The following is a 14,419-nucleotide window of genomic DNA, read 5'->3' as shown; positions in this document are numbered from 1 at the left end:
TTTTATTTGGCATATACACAAGTATATGCCATATATCTGTGCAGTGAAATGCGCTTTCCACCTGCTTTCTGGATTGTGCTCAAAAGGAAACAAATAATACGAAGAAATATAAATCATTAATTTTTTATTTTATTTATTTTAAAACAATACAAATAACAAAAGACATAAAGTAAAACAGGTGATGGTACAGTGGTGCAGTGGTTTGCACTGTGCCTCACACCTCTGGGACCAGGAATGGAGTCACCACCATGGTTCAATTGTGGGGTCTCCTCTGGTTTCTTTGGTGTGCGCGTGTGTGTGTGCGCGTGTGTGTGTGCGCGTGTGTGTGCGCGTGTGTGTGCGCGCGTGTGTGTGTGCGTGCGTGTGTGCGCGTATATGTTTCCAGGTCTGTATATATGTTCGTGTCTCTCTGTGAGAGTGTGTGTGTGTGTGTGTGCGTTTCTGGGTCTCTGTGTGTGTGCACATCAAATACCTCCTGCCTGCATTGAATCTGAACGGCATCCGCGTTGCTCCATGGACCCGCTGTGTGCGCCGGACGCAGTTTCAGCAGTTACCGTGCGGACGGCGTTTTCCCAGGGAGACGTGGGCAGTGGGCGCCACTCTGATCCCGACGTCTCGCAGCCACGGAAATGCTGACATGCACGTCTGTTTACTTGGGAAGCGACAGGCATGCAATTGCGTTAATGCAACTGCTGTTTGGTTACCAGCTCCGCAGATTGCATTTCTGAGGGTATTCATGGTGATGAAGAAGTTAATGTTCCAAAAAATATCTAAAAATAATTTGCAGTGTGCTTTGAGTGAATATTAACTTAAATTACTATATAAAAAAAAGTAATGCTGTTATCTCTAAATATGATGCTTCTCCTCCACTCTTTAATGGGGCAAGGTATCTAATCATGTTACGTGAAAGGAGATGGAATTCATTTTACCACCTTAGCCATGATAAATTATTTTTTTCATTTAGCGTGCATCTTAGTTACGGCGCCAAAATGTGAGCCTATCATTAGCCACAGAAACCGGATGCCCATTTATGGCCCTGCACTCAAGCGGGAATGACATGTGGCGGTGTTCTGGAAAGGACCCGCAGGTCTGGACGGTCACATGGGTTTCTGTAGGGTAATGTAGCTGTACAGACGTCAGCGAAGCTGGCATGCGACCGCTGGTGCTTCGTCCCGTCTGATTAGGCGTCTCGATTGCATGCCGGAGGCGCAGTCTCACGGAGATCAACCCCCGTCTCGCCCACCCTGCGGAGGCTGCGTCTCGAGTTCGAGGGCACTCCAGCGTCAACGCTACTAGAAAGTGCCGATACTTGCAGTCCTTCTTCCCCGTCTCTCTGAGGGAAAGGGAAGGGGGGGGGGGGATATGGTCTTTTTTTTAAAAAATATTTAATAAGATTCAACATCCAAGATTGGTTTATTGTCAATACAACAATATACAAAGTATACAGTGTGTTGAAATGTCGTTCCACACAGTTCCCGCATGGTGCGTTATAAAGATAAAAATATACCAAAAAATATAAAACACAGATTTCACGTAAACAATAAATCTAACTAAATTTTTATGAATAGAATACAAAGTGGTCATGTGCAACTAGAGTTCAAGTATTGTAATTAAATGTCACTATGCCCCTAAATCATATAGTGTTATAAAATGTATTACAGAATGCGATTATTGACACATGCGGCTTTGGCGCTCATTTGATTGCTGCGTGGATTTTTTTTTGTGCCCTGAAATGTCAAAGGAAGGAAAGATTTTGATGTTGGTTGCATGTGATCATGAGCGATGCCGGCGGTACAGTGGCCTCCTCTCATGGGGTCTCCATGTCCTGCTGGTTTCCTTTGGATGCTCTGGTATCCACTCCTGGTCTCGCGTCCAGGGTGTACCCCTGCCCTGTGCCCTTTGCTGTCTGGGCTAGACTCCAGGACCCAGAACCCAGGCCCCACCTTGACCCCGATCAGGGTAATCGGTTAGAAGCTGGATAAATGACATTCATATCACCAATTTACTGGGTTTTCCTTAGTGAAATAGTTCTTGAAAATGCTTTCAACAACCATCCACCGCAAAGAAAAGGGGAATAACAAACTCCTCAGTCTCCGTGTAGCTTATAGGTAGCGGTGAGCGGTGTACGCATCTCCCTGAGACTGCCTTTGTTAGCCTACATTTAGCCTGGTTGGGTGTGGGTGGTGATCTTTTAAATTGATATATTGGGTGCCTTAATAGAAATGCTTCTCGCAGATGGGAATGGATGAACTCATCGCTCAGCTGTTGTAACCTGACTTTATATAAATCACAGTTATTCTCCAGTGGCAGCGTTTTGTCCCAAAAAAAGAAAGCATGCTAGGAGAATTGGAAGAGGTGCCTTTAAAGAAGCTTTAACTTTTGTTGCCTTCTTACTTGTTTATTTTTGTGCTCTGGAATGACAATTAGGGACTTGATTGAATGAAGCAGTAACGGTCTGTGGCTTAATCTTTCTGTATTTGTTTTGCAGCTTGTGGCTTTGTTCATTTTAATTACTGAAACACCATTGACTTGGATGTAAATTATCAGTAATCAGAGGACAGCAGTTTGCTGTATGTAGGTAGTAATACCCATCCAGCCATGTTCTGAGATATGTTGCAAGTTCCTTATTGAGTTTTCAAAGACTTGTTTCCTTCTCTTGGATGAATTGTTCATTTCTGTTAGCATTTCATCGTGATATAAAGCAAAATTATGCTTTAAGTTATCAATGATCTAAGGTATCTTGTTGCACAAAATTATGCTAGTTTTTTTACTATAAACAATGTGTTTGGTTTTTTTTGCATTTGAAGAAGCACATAATGATTTTTTCTTTGCAGCCTCTCCTTTTTATAGCGTGACAGTTTTCTGGGAAACTTAATATAACGGTACACCGGTATTGTTGACAAAGCTTCCAGTACTGATTAAAGGAGAACCCCCTTTGTGTGTAATTGTATTTATTATTTATTTGTTAGAACAAAGGCCCTGATTTTAATTGCATGAAATACAAATTTCTGTGTATTGTCTATTTAAAATCATTATAAACACAAATATGCTTCACTAGATCGGTGTCTTCCTGGGGCTTGGAAGTCAGGACAGGGGAAAAAAGTCACTTTTGATTATTTTGTGAATGAAAATAAAATAGGGGAAAAATGTTTCTTAGTGATTAATTCATTTGTAGAGTGATTCCGAGTGGGTTTTAGGTATACAGTTTTTATCCTTTTTCTTTAATGTAGATGTTATGAAAAATTCTAACAAATCTAAACTGTCGAATTATTCATGAGGCATCTGTGAGCTCCTCAGCATTTTTAGGAATTTCTGAACTTCTTGTTTGATTTCACCTTTCAGTGGGTTGCATAATCTTGGACTGGGTGGCTGATACGTTAGTTGACTCCATTTGTAGCTTATTTTTGGTTTTCGACTGACTATATCTGACTATAGCCCCCTAGTTTCCAGGGGAGAGGTGATTTGTTTGTTCACAAGGACTGGGATAATTTCTCCATCTCCTCGCTTCTTCTGACAGAAGTGTCCCGTGTGAGAGTGGTGTTACATAAGCCACCCTTTATCGAGCCTCTGCACACAAACACAGTTCTTGTCGTATTCTTCTTCATCCCTTCTTTATGCTGACACTTCCCCACTGCAGGATAATCATCTTTTTTTATCATCTCTATAAAGTCACAGATGATGATGATGTTGTTGTTTTTTTTTTTCTTTTGTTTTATGTGTCCATGACTCATTCATTTCAGGGTGCCGGAATTCGTGGGGGAGAAGCGCTTCGGTAACTGGCTGAGGGATGCCCGCGATTGGGCCATCTCCCGCAACCGGTACTGGGGGACACCCATGCCGCTGTGGGTCAGTGATGACTATGAGGAGGTCAGTACCCACGTGGCCCTGTTTTGAGCCTTGTTTTCCTGGCTGGTTGCTGAGAGCCTAAGGGCCACTGGAGTGCCAAGTTATCAGAGTCAGAATCCTTTTATTCGCCAGGTACAAAAAGTACATAGGATTTGTTTTGGGGCTTACATTAGATATACAATTAAAAATGAAACAAAAAGCAATGAATAGAATAAAAGTATAATAATGTTAAAGTACAAAGAACTGCGGATAAAAATGTGTATGTGTGTGTGTGTGTGTGTGTGTGTGTGTGTATATAATATAAAAAGGTCGGTCAGTCAGATGTGGGGTACAAATAGCTTTAGGGTGTATGTAAATCAGTCAGTCACTTACCACTTGCCATACACTTGTTTACTTGTTTACCATATCTTTTCGTAAAAGTATTAAGGTGGCAACAAGTTGTCTGGGTTTTTTCATGCGTGAAAATCTAGAAAATCTGTCCAGGTAGACCTGTCAGGTGAGTAAGAGCATCTGAAACATTGTCTTGAGTATTTTTTTGTTTAATAGCACTTAATTTTTAGCAGTCACCTGAAGGAAACTTGACAAAGTTTGGGCAGCGAGAAGATAAACTACAGAATACCAGTCCAGTGGCGAAGCTCATAAAATGCTAACTTAATTTAGCCCCCAGAATTGGGTTGTTTCGGGCTTTGAAAAATGAAAAGAGCGATTCAATAAAAGAAGGACAGTGACCTGCTTCCTGAAAATAGCATAATGGCTGTCTCCAAGCAGCGGTCTCCAGGGTGCCTGTGACTCCCTGAGCTTTTGTGGGGCCAGGAAAGTAGATCTCACGCCCCCCTTGCCACGGTGTCCATATCTAGGCCGTTTTTGCCTAGGCCCATCCAAGAACTGGAACACTGGGCTAGCTTCACTCCACTAAGCGTGGTACACTCTTCGCACAACTGCTCACTTTGGCTCCGCCCATGACGCTTTGAAGTTGTGCGCCGCGTACGAATCTCACATGTTTCGCGGGGGTTCTAGAAAGGGTGAAGTGACCTTCCTTGGCTCGTAATTTCTCCTACTAATGAGACGTAGGTTTTATAATAAATGGTTTGCAGTTTAAGGGTCTGTGACGGTCTGCTTCAAACGCTTTGTGGCTTTCCAGCATATACTGACTTTTTAACAGTGGATGTCATTCTTAAATGGAACTCTTGAATACTTCATTGCACTGTTCTTGAATCAAATAAGTGTTAATTCCTTGTATCTATATGTAGCTATATGTATCACAGGCTGCTGGAAGATGACTTCTGAGGCCATAGAGCCGTCCCACAGATACTAGTATGCCTTACGTAGTAGGAGGGTGGGTCTGGATGCTCAGTCTTTTTGCACCTTATAATAGCGTAACTGAGTAACATATTAATCAGGGCATTATTAATGCATCTGGCACTGACCAGTCTCGTAAATCTGTGTTTTTGCTTTGTAGGGTTATTTACACAAAATGGCACCGGCGTCAGTTCGCAGCATTAATTTCCCGCGCGGTTATGAGGGAGGGACACGGCTTCCCTCTGGCAACTTACTGTGAAGTTTGCGATGCTCTGCCACGAGAGGAGAAATGCGAAATGGCCAAAAATAACGCCCGTATCAGTGTGCGGTGACACAAAATAGCGATCGAGCGAGAATGCCCATGAAGTGTCACATGATCTGCGGTTTGATGAGACTAGGATGTAGCAGGTGCCAAAAAAAACCACAAGCAATTAAATATACTGACAAAATTATCTTGAGTAAATCCGAAATGACAGTGTCAGTAGTTCAGCCAGTGTCAGCTTATCATTGATACCATCCCCCCCCCCACACCACTGCGGAGGAACTGTGATTCTGTATATATGTTTATTTTTCCATGACATGACAAACTTTATTTTTTAGCCTGTTTGAAGATTTGTTTATATTGGAGGGTTTAAGAAAAGGCCAATTGGTTTATTTAGTGGGACGTTTTGGTTGTAGTGCTGACATGGTGTGACATCTAACATCCGCCCTTCTGTTCCTCTCAGGTGGTGTGCGTGGGGTCAATAGAAGAACTGGTTGAGCTCACTGGAGCGGAAGTAACCGATCTTCACCGGGAGAGGTGAGTCATCGATCGTCTACTGCGATTACTGCACGTATATCTCTGTTCCCTGACAGTGTTGAGTAATGTTACCACCAACCACTCCGGAATAGAGTAGGATCGCTTTCGTTGATTAATTACTACCCTCTGTTCTGAGAAATGCATTCTGTATATGGGTACCGTAATGATGGACTTCTGCTTGGTCCCTCCTTTGGTTAGCTCAATCACTGTGGAAGCAGTTAGCACTGCGCTTATAAAAGTAACCTAGGCCATTTTATGGTTTTAGGAATAATTTAGTTTCGTTTTCAAATTATACAAGTTGTCAAACCAATCTTCCCACAAGCTTGTTAGGGTTCTGAATTTGCCAAACACTGTTCATTCAGGGTGGGCGGGCAGACCTTGATGGCCCTTGCTGCTGCTGTTCAGTTCGGGTATCTTGCCGCACTTGGGAATGAGACCAGCTATGTTCAGATCCTACCGCTAGCTGCTAGCCCACCCGCAGGACTGGATTGGGAACCGCTAACCCATAGGCATGAGGCAGCAATAGCTACCCAGTGATCTGCTGCTCCAGCCTTTTTTCAGGGATTCCTTCTTTTCCCCTGGCAGTTATAAGTTCTGGTTGTTCTTGTGCTGACTTTGTCACACTACAGCTGGGCCACAAACTGTAATCCAGCCCTCCGTTCATCTCTGGAGGCTCCAAAGTGTGAATCTAGGCCATTTTTTTCCTCTCTATCTTTCGGCTTGCAGCATCGACCACCTGACCATCCCGTCTCGCTGTGGGAAGGGTCACCTGCGCCGGGTGCCGGAAGTGTTCGACTGCTGGTTCGAGAGTGGGAGCATGCCCTATGCCCAGGTGCACTACCCCTTCGAAAACCGCAGAGAGTTCGAGGATGCCTTTCCCGCCGACTTCATCGCAGAGGGCATTGACCAGACCAGGGGGTGGTGAGTAACTCTTGGATGTTTTGACCTGTTGGTTATGTGTGTTTGCCCATGAATGGTTGCTCATTTCCTGTTTTCTGGTACTGTTTTTTTTTAATCAGGTTCTACACATTGTTGGTGCTCTCAACAGCACTTTTTGGCAAACCCCCGTTCAAAAACGTGATCGTGAATGGGTTGGTCTTGGCCAGGTGAGTTCAAATTTGAAAGAATTATATTGTAATAATGTCAATTACAGCATGGAAGTATTTCAGTAGTGACAACCCCCCCCCCCCCCACATGCACACACATAAGCCATATAGGAATATCAAAGGTTCTGAATATCACGTGGTATTGAATGCATTGACTTCAGGGGCACTCTGTTGATGGAGGTAAGGACACCTGATCGTCCCCAAGTGCCCAGGGAGAGCTTTACTGTTATAAATAACAACACAGCATGTTCTCTATTGTGCAGTGATGGACAGAAGATGAGCAAACGGAAGAAGAATTACCCTGACCCTGGGGTCATAGTCAACAGCTATGGAGCTGATGCCCTTAGGTAAGCAGAAACCTGACCAGTTCTTTGGCAGATGATGGTTAAAGGTGAAAGCAGTTTGTTTGTTTGCTTGGATAAATTTCACCCTTCTCGTGCCACCTATATGAATCCACATAAATCTCTCCAGGTCTGGATAGACCCAATGTACAAAGCACATATGATGAGTCAAATTCTAGGAGCTTTAAAACAAATTATCTGGTTAATTAATTAAGAAATCCCGGGGGCGCTAATGAGCTAGCCATATGGTAAATTAATGAATTGCCCTTGAGTCCATCCATATGTTCAGGACAGGTTGTCATCAGTTTAAACCATGATTTGCCTGTAAGCAGGTGCTTTGTAGGTGTGGTTGTCTTGGATTCAATTTTAAGAACATTTACTTACCATATTTAATTTTTTAATTCCTTCATACTGACATATTTTTACAACATCATGGGTCTTCTCCCAGTTGTCCAGCTCCTTGTCGGACAAGATTCTAGTTATGAGCAGAATGAGTTTTATCAAGAGTTTTTAGCTATGTCTGCATGTAAGATTAACAAAATGATGAATGTGACAGCCCGCACAGAAATTGTGATTATTTGTCTGTTGGTTCTTTTTTAATTTGTGAAGGATTTGCAGCTGCTGCCAGACCTGTTCCTTAACTGTTATGTTGCGCTTGAAGCCATATGGGAGGGACACTAGTAGAGCTTATCTCATTTCCCCTCCACCTTGCCCATTATTGACTCCCAGAAGACTCTCTTTAAACACGGAGCATTGACTGTAATTGGTTCCCTGCTGAGTGCTAAGTTGCAGGCGTGAGACTGGGAAGAATGAACACATCAAGACGTTGTTGAGGACAGCGATGAGCACCCAAGGAAACATGAGCAAATGTAAACTTGAAATGAGGCTCGATTTTGTCTGGGACCCTGTGTGCTCGTCCCCCGAAGCCAGGGCCTGCTAAGTGATGGCAAATGTGTAAAATTTCATTTTGGTTTTTGTTGAAACTGCATGCACAAGTGGCCTAAGGAGAGGTTTTTGACATCCTGGTCTACCTCCAGGGATTTCTGATGACTGCGTGTACGTGCCGATGGTGTTATCACCACTGTGTGTCTGCACCCTGTCGCCTGGGGGGGCTGGGCTTTGGCGTTAAGAGTCTAGCCATCATTCTGTTGGATTAAAATGTTATGTAGAGCAATTCTTTCATAAAGAACTTGAAGCAGTCTCCTAATTCCCTGGGCACTATGGAAATGGGAAATGCTAAGTGTTAGCAGTTCATACTGATCTGGGGCCTCATTTATCAAAGTTTTGAGCATCTTATTATGTGAACGCAACTTATGAACACAATTTTTTTATTCAAAATCCCTGATTTATCAAACAAAAGTTGATGTGTGTATTTACAGAAACTCAGTAGGAGGTATTCGCTACATTTTGGAGAAGGCGACACTAGGGCTGAACGATTTGGAGAAAATATCACCATTTTTCAGAGAGATATTGCGATGTGATTTGCGATATAATTTTTTTAAAGTCAAGCTTACGTTCAATATTAAGTGTGTAATAGATTTTAAACGTATGGTGCAGCATTACCACACGAGATACCATTAAAATATTACCAGGTCTATATTCTAATGCAGGGGTGAGAACTTAAAGAGATTAAATGGTTTCACTATGTGTTTATTCAGGGCTGCAGATGGCGACTGAAATTAGATTTTTTATTCTGTGACTAGTTCTTTCAAAATAAAAAATGAAACAAAAATAAAAACTAAAAAGTCAAGAAAAGTGCCAGCTTTTAATTATGTGCAGGTCTGCCTTTCCTGCTACATTATCACGTGACTAAAGTGCGGATCGATCCAGAGCAGTGTCTACAGATTTGGCGGGTTTTGACAAATTGTTGCGTTGGAAACACTTCATGTTATCTGGCAACCTGTTGCAGAGAGTAGGAAGCCCCAGAAGGCACATGGAGGGGGAAAAAATTGATGTTTGGGGTAAAAAATGGGGATGAACTTTTGCGAGATCCCGCAGTACGTTTCCGTTAACTGCACTGTGTCCTTTTAAAGTACAAAAGAGAGAATTTATTTATGGATTAAGTATAACCTAAACAATTCAAGCATGTCCTGTAAATTCTGCTTTAAACATTAAACTACGGGGGACAGTGCACACAATGTAACTTTAATATTATGGTTTTTATACATATTAAAAATTTCACTGTGTCCATTCACCACCAGTGACTATAAGACAGCTGGGTTATGGAACTTGAAGTGCACACATACAAACACTGAAATATATCACAAACACTGAAAAATATTACAGCAGGAAAATTGCATATAAAGCTAGCTTTAAGTGGGATTGTCCATTAAACACTGTTCCCACCTCTCAAAACTTTTACAAAGATTTCAAATTGCTGTGCTACCGGTTTCTGTTAAAAGCGTAAAATACTCCCATATCGTCACGTCTTATCTTACGCTCCTCGTACTGCGAAGCGTATGCGCATGACGTCACAGCATGCGGAAGTCACTGTACTCACACCCACTGAGTAGCAAAAAAGACTGAGGAGCAGCGATAGTGTTCGATTTGAATGCCGCAAAAAACACATTGTGCATCTCTAGTTTAAACCTTAACTATGACACCACACTAGTAGTAGTTACCTTTATATTCAGTTTTCCGGCTGTAATGTCTTTCAACAAAAGCAAGCGACACCCCTTGGTTTTCCAGGTTTTTGTGGGCGAATTTTAATTAATATTTCAATGTGTTTGTGTGCACTTCACTTTTTTTTGTGTCTGCTGACTCTTCCTATGAAGTCAGCAGACGGATTGGGAGAGCATGGGGGGGTCGCTTGGAAAGGGGTGTGTGGCTCCCGATATCTTTGGAAGAGGACAAAGGTCCAGGTCTTTAGAGTCTTGGTGCTCCATGTCTTGCTGTATGGCTGTGAGACATGGATGCTATCCAGTGAGCTGAGATGAAGACTGGACTCCTTCGGTGCTGTGTCTCTTCGGAGAATCCTTGGGTACCGCTGGTTTGACTTTGAGTTGAATGAGCGGTTGCTAGAGGAGTCCCGAATGAGGAACATTGCCTGCATTGCGAGGGAGTGCCAGTTATGGCACTACAGCCATGTGGTGCGTTTCCCTGAGGGTGATTGCTGAGGACCCAAGCGGCTAGACCAGGCCAAGGGGACGCCCACGTAACACCTGGATGTGGCAGATGGATGGCCATTTCTGGAGGGTGGGACTGGACCGTGTGTCTGCCTGGGGGGCCCTCGGCCGGGATCCCGAGGAGTTTTGCCATGTGGTGGGTGCGGCAATGCTGCCTGGACCCCTAATAATAGGATCTTTCTGTAAACAATCTCTGACCATCAAATAAGTAGGTAATTCACTTATAACTCTGCAGCGGAATCAATATTTTTTCCGCACTGTGAATGTAATGTTTTCCTTGGGATTCATGTGTTTGCTAATTGTGGGCGTATCCACAGTCACCTTGGGCCACTTCTGTTTGGTCAGCATGACCGGCACATGAGGAGCACAGCACTTCTGATTGGTGAGAATGACTGTCACACAAAGAGGACAGCATGAATTAGTAAATCTATTCTCACGGCAGTTTTAAACCCTGGGTCAGACGTGCTGTATAATGCATATCCTAAAACGCAGCCTTTTATGATTTGCTAATCGTGTTGTTTTAAATTGTGATCTCGATTTGAAATCGATAAATCGTTCAGCCCTAAGCGACACCAATTCTAAAGCATTGATATTCAGGTAAACCAGCTAAGTCACACAATTCATATGATCAACCTGCGCCTTCACATAAAACCAGTAAATTTAAAAATGTGAACTGGGGTGTATTTTAATTCATAATTTTATTAATTTTATTTATGTTACTCTAGAGCAGGGGTCTCCAACTCTGGTCTTGGAAAGCTACTATCCAGCAGGTTTTCTATCAGGTAAATACCAGGAGCAGGTGTGGTTCATCAGAAGCCAGGTAGGATTGAAAACCTACTGGATAGTAGCTCTCCAGGAGCGGAGTTGGAGATCACTGCTCAAGAGGGATTCTGTTTGTGCATTTACCTTGAAGAATTTAATTTGCCATTTCAAACACTATCTTGTCACCTCTTCCCATGAATTGAAAATATTTGTAATTGTTACAAGTTGTACTAAAATTGAATTAGCTGTTGGACATTTGCATACATGGATCCACGTATAAAAAATATAGTGAGATTGTGATACAACATAATGGTGTTCTTGCTGGTGACTATGCAAATGGTAGGATTAGATGGAAAAGAGTATTCACAGACCACCAAGATTATTTTTACTTTTAGTGTTTGCACTGTGTGTACCGTCTTTGTAATCTCTCTTTTCCCTTTGCCGTGATGAACAAAACTACATTTGCAGCAATATCCAGTATTCCTAATGTAATCAGACCAGTTAGTTGTGCATACTCATTTTTTCTTTGTGCATTTGCAGTTTTTCAAGATTAAATTTACATAACGTTTGATAAATGACACCCCTGGTATGGAATGTATTGTAGATATGGATCCTATGCATAGGGAAAGAGATGTGAAAAGATCAGCTTCTGTTGGGGTCTTGTTGTAGTGGGTTTTTTGTCTGATTTATCAGTGTGACTGTCTCTGTTAGATAGCAGTATATCCTAGATATAGTTTCCTAGCAGAGTGTGTGGCACCATGCTTGCTTAGCATGCTTTCTGCTTCCTGATCTGTCCCCTTCAAGGCTTTACCTCATCAACTCTCCGGTAGTGCGGGCTGAGAACCTGCGCTTCAAGGAGGAAGGAGTACGAGATGTGCTGAAGGATGTCTTCTTGCCATGGTACAACGCCTACCGCTTCCTGGTGCAGAACGTCCAGCGGCTGCAGAAGGTACATGGGGCGGGGGGGGTGTGCTTCTGCCAAGCATCGATTGGCTTTAGTGTTGAGGGACCGTAGAGCGCATTGGATCTCCGCCAAAGGCCAGATGTGCATCTTCTGTTAGGACCTTGCTGGTTTCTGCACTGCTTTTTGTTGGATCTTAACTGCTTATATCTTTAGGCTTTCTTCGGTTCACTGAAAACCACAGAGTAACTACTGAACCTGATTCAGTTTTGAATGACTATTGGTTTGTCTGAAGTGTATGGATGCTGTGAACCTGCTGTGCTGAAGTGCCCTAATTTAGACTGTTTGCTTTAAGTGAACAGGAAAGTAGTTCTCCCTCTATCTATCAGTCTATCTCTCTGTCTATCTGTCTATCTAATATATATGCACATTTACGTTGGAGAATTACAGGGATTGGTTGATGAAACAAACATCTGGTTTTAGACCACAATAATTTATTATATGTAGGGCCTTATTTTGTGTCCGATACAACATCAGTTCATGTTGTGAATGACAGATGCACGTCCTGCACAGTGGCCTGAGGGATTTTGAGCCATTCCTCTTGCAGGAGAGTGACCAGGTCATTATGTGATGCTGGTGGAGGAAAACGTTTCCTGACTCACTCTTCCAAAACACCCCAAAGTGGCTCAATAATATTCAGATCTGGTGATTGTACAAGCCATGGGAGATGTTCAGCTTCACTTTCATGTTCATCAAACCACTCTGTCACCAGTGTTGCTGTGTGTATTGGTGCATTATCATCCTGATACACGGCACCACAATCTGGGTAAAATGTCTGAATCATTGCGTGAACATGGTCAAAATAGTTCGGAAGTTTGCGGAGATCTGGAACAGGTAGTGGGCCTGGGGACGTCATGATGATAAACCTGTGCTGCTCTCTGGGTACAAAACAGTCCAAGTGGTTCATGTTTTTGCTCTCTCCTAATTCCCTGAGTTGGGAGTGAGCAAAAACGTTGGATCATCTGGGGTTCCCTGAGGACTGGTTTGAGAACACTGAGCTGAACAAATATTTAATTGTTAGTGCAGTTAAAAAAAATAAAATAAATGAAAGTCCAAATTTATCACAAATAACACATTTAGGCGCTGTTCAGCTTGCTGTTTGAGTTCTTCATAAAACTTGCATGATGAAGCCAGCGTCGCAAAACCATTTGTTGCGTGAGATGAAAAATAATTTCAATGTTCTTGTTAAACTGCTGAAAACAAAGTTATGATTATGACACTGAGCCTAAGTTGAAATAGGACTATTACAGTTAAGTCTGGCAAATTGTTCCAGGAAACGTTAAATGACGAGACTTACCACTCAGAAGCGTTCGTTTGCAATCTCCGAGCAACTGGCTGTTCCTCAACATCCGATTCCTCTTCTGATACAGTTAGATGCCTAAATGTTCCGTGTTTCACCTCCCCTGTAATGATCTATGTTTGTTCTGTGTGAGCCATAGCAGTGCCTCAGTGTAAACCAGCCAATCAGAGCAGAGCTCACGAACATATTAATAAGCCTATCAAATAAGAGAAAGCAGCCTATTTCTTTCTAGGGCCATATTATAGGGTTGTAAATGGGCCTGTAAAACCACATCTGGACAGTTTTTGACCAAACCAAGGTCACATACCCACTATGTACTGTACACATCAGACAAAAAATTGAGGGAAAAAAAGAAATGCATTCTGTGGCATCTTTAATTCTGCATTGAGTTGGGCAGCTGCGGTTTTATGTTTCTTGGATTCAGTCTGGGTTAGTACCCAAACATCCTTTTCAGACGGCTTCCACTTGCATCCACAGTTACACCTGTTGAATGTGGCCCATCCTTTGTGGTGTTATGCTGACATTACTCTGGATACCGTGGCTCTCGATAGCCTTACTGTCTTGGTCACAGATACACAAGTGAGATGCCCACCAACGATTTGTCCCTTTTTGAACTCTGTGTCTCCCATTGTGTTCCGTGGATTGCAATAATTTATGTACAGCTGTGCTATTGCTCTGCTATTTCAACCTTCACATACTCTTTCTGATGGATGTGCAATCAGTGAAGATTGGCCACCAGGCCTGGCATGTTTAGACGAGAAACCTCAAACACCAGTTTGGCGAGTGTTTGTTTCATTGTCCAACCCTTGTACTTCAGAAGCTGACCTTACTGCAGTGCACGAATGGTGACACAAATATAGGATGGTTTTCCTACATGGGT

General features: G+C 42.7%; 1 protein-coding gene across 2 annotated transcripts in view; it reads left to right on the top strand.

Moving 5' to 3' along the window:
- The window catches only part of iars1 (isoleucyl-tRNA synthetase 1), a 51,422-nt gene that overhangs the window by 19,036 nt on the left and 17,967 nt on the right, over positions 1 to 14,419 (top strand). For both annotated transcript variants that reach the window (XM_072715566.1, XM_023799732.2), the window contains 6 exons: positions 3,741 to 3,867; positions 5,871 to 5,944; positions 6,671 to 6,865; positions 6,964 to 7,050; positions 7,314 to 7,397; positions 12,083 to 12,227. In XM_072715566.1, the coding sequence (XP_072571667.1) occupies positions 3,741 to 3,867; positions 5,871 to 5,944; positions 6,671 to 6,865; positions 6,964 to 7,050; positions 7,314 to 7,397; positions 12,083 to 12,227 (712 nt within the window). The remainder of the gene's footprint in view (positions 1 to 3,740; positions 3,868 to 5,870; positions 5,945 to 6,670; positions 6,866 to 6,963; positions 7,051 to 7,313; positions 7,398 to 12,082; positions 12,228 to 14,419) is intronic.

The sequence above is a fragment of the Paramormyrops kingsleyae genome, chromosome 8 (assembly GCF_048594095.1).
Source record: "Paramormyrops kingsleyae isolate MSU_618 chromosome 8, PKINGS_0.4, whole genome shotgun sequence".
NCBI lineage: Eukaryota > Metazoa > Chordata > Actinopteri > Osteoglossiformes > Mormyridae > Paramormyrops > Paramormyrops kingsleyae.
Note: the sequence above shows the minus strand (reverse complement) of the source record. Positions and strands in the feature narration are given on the sequence as shown.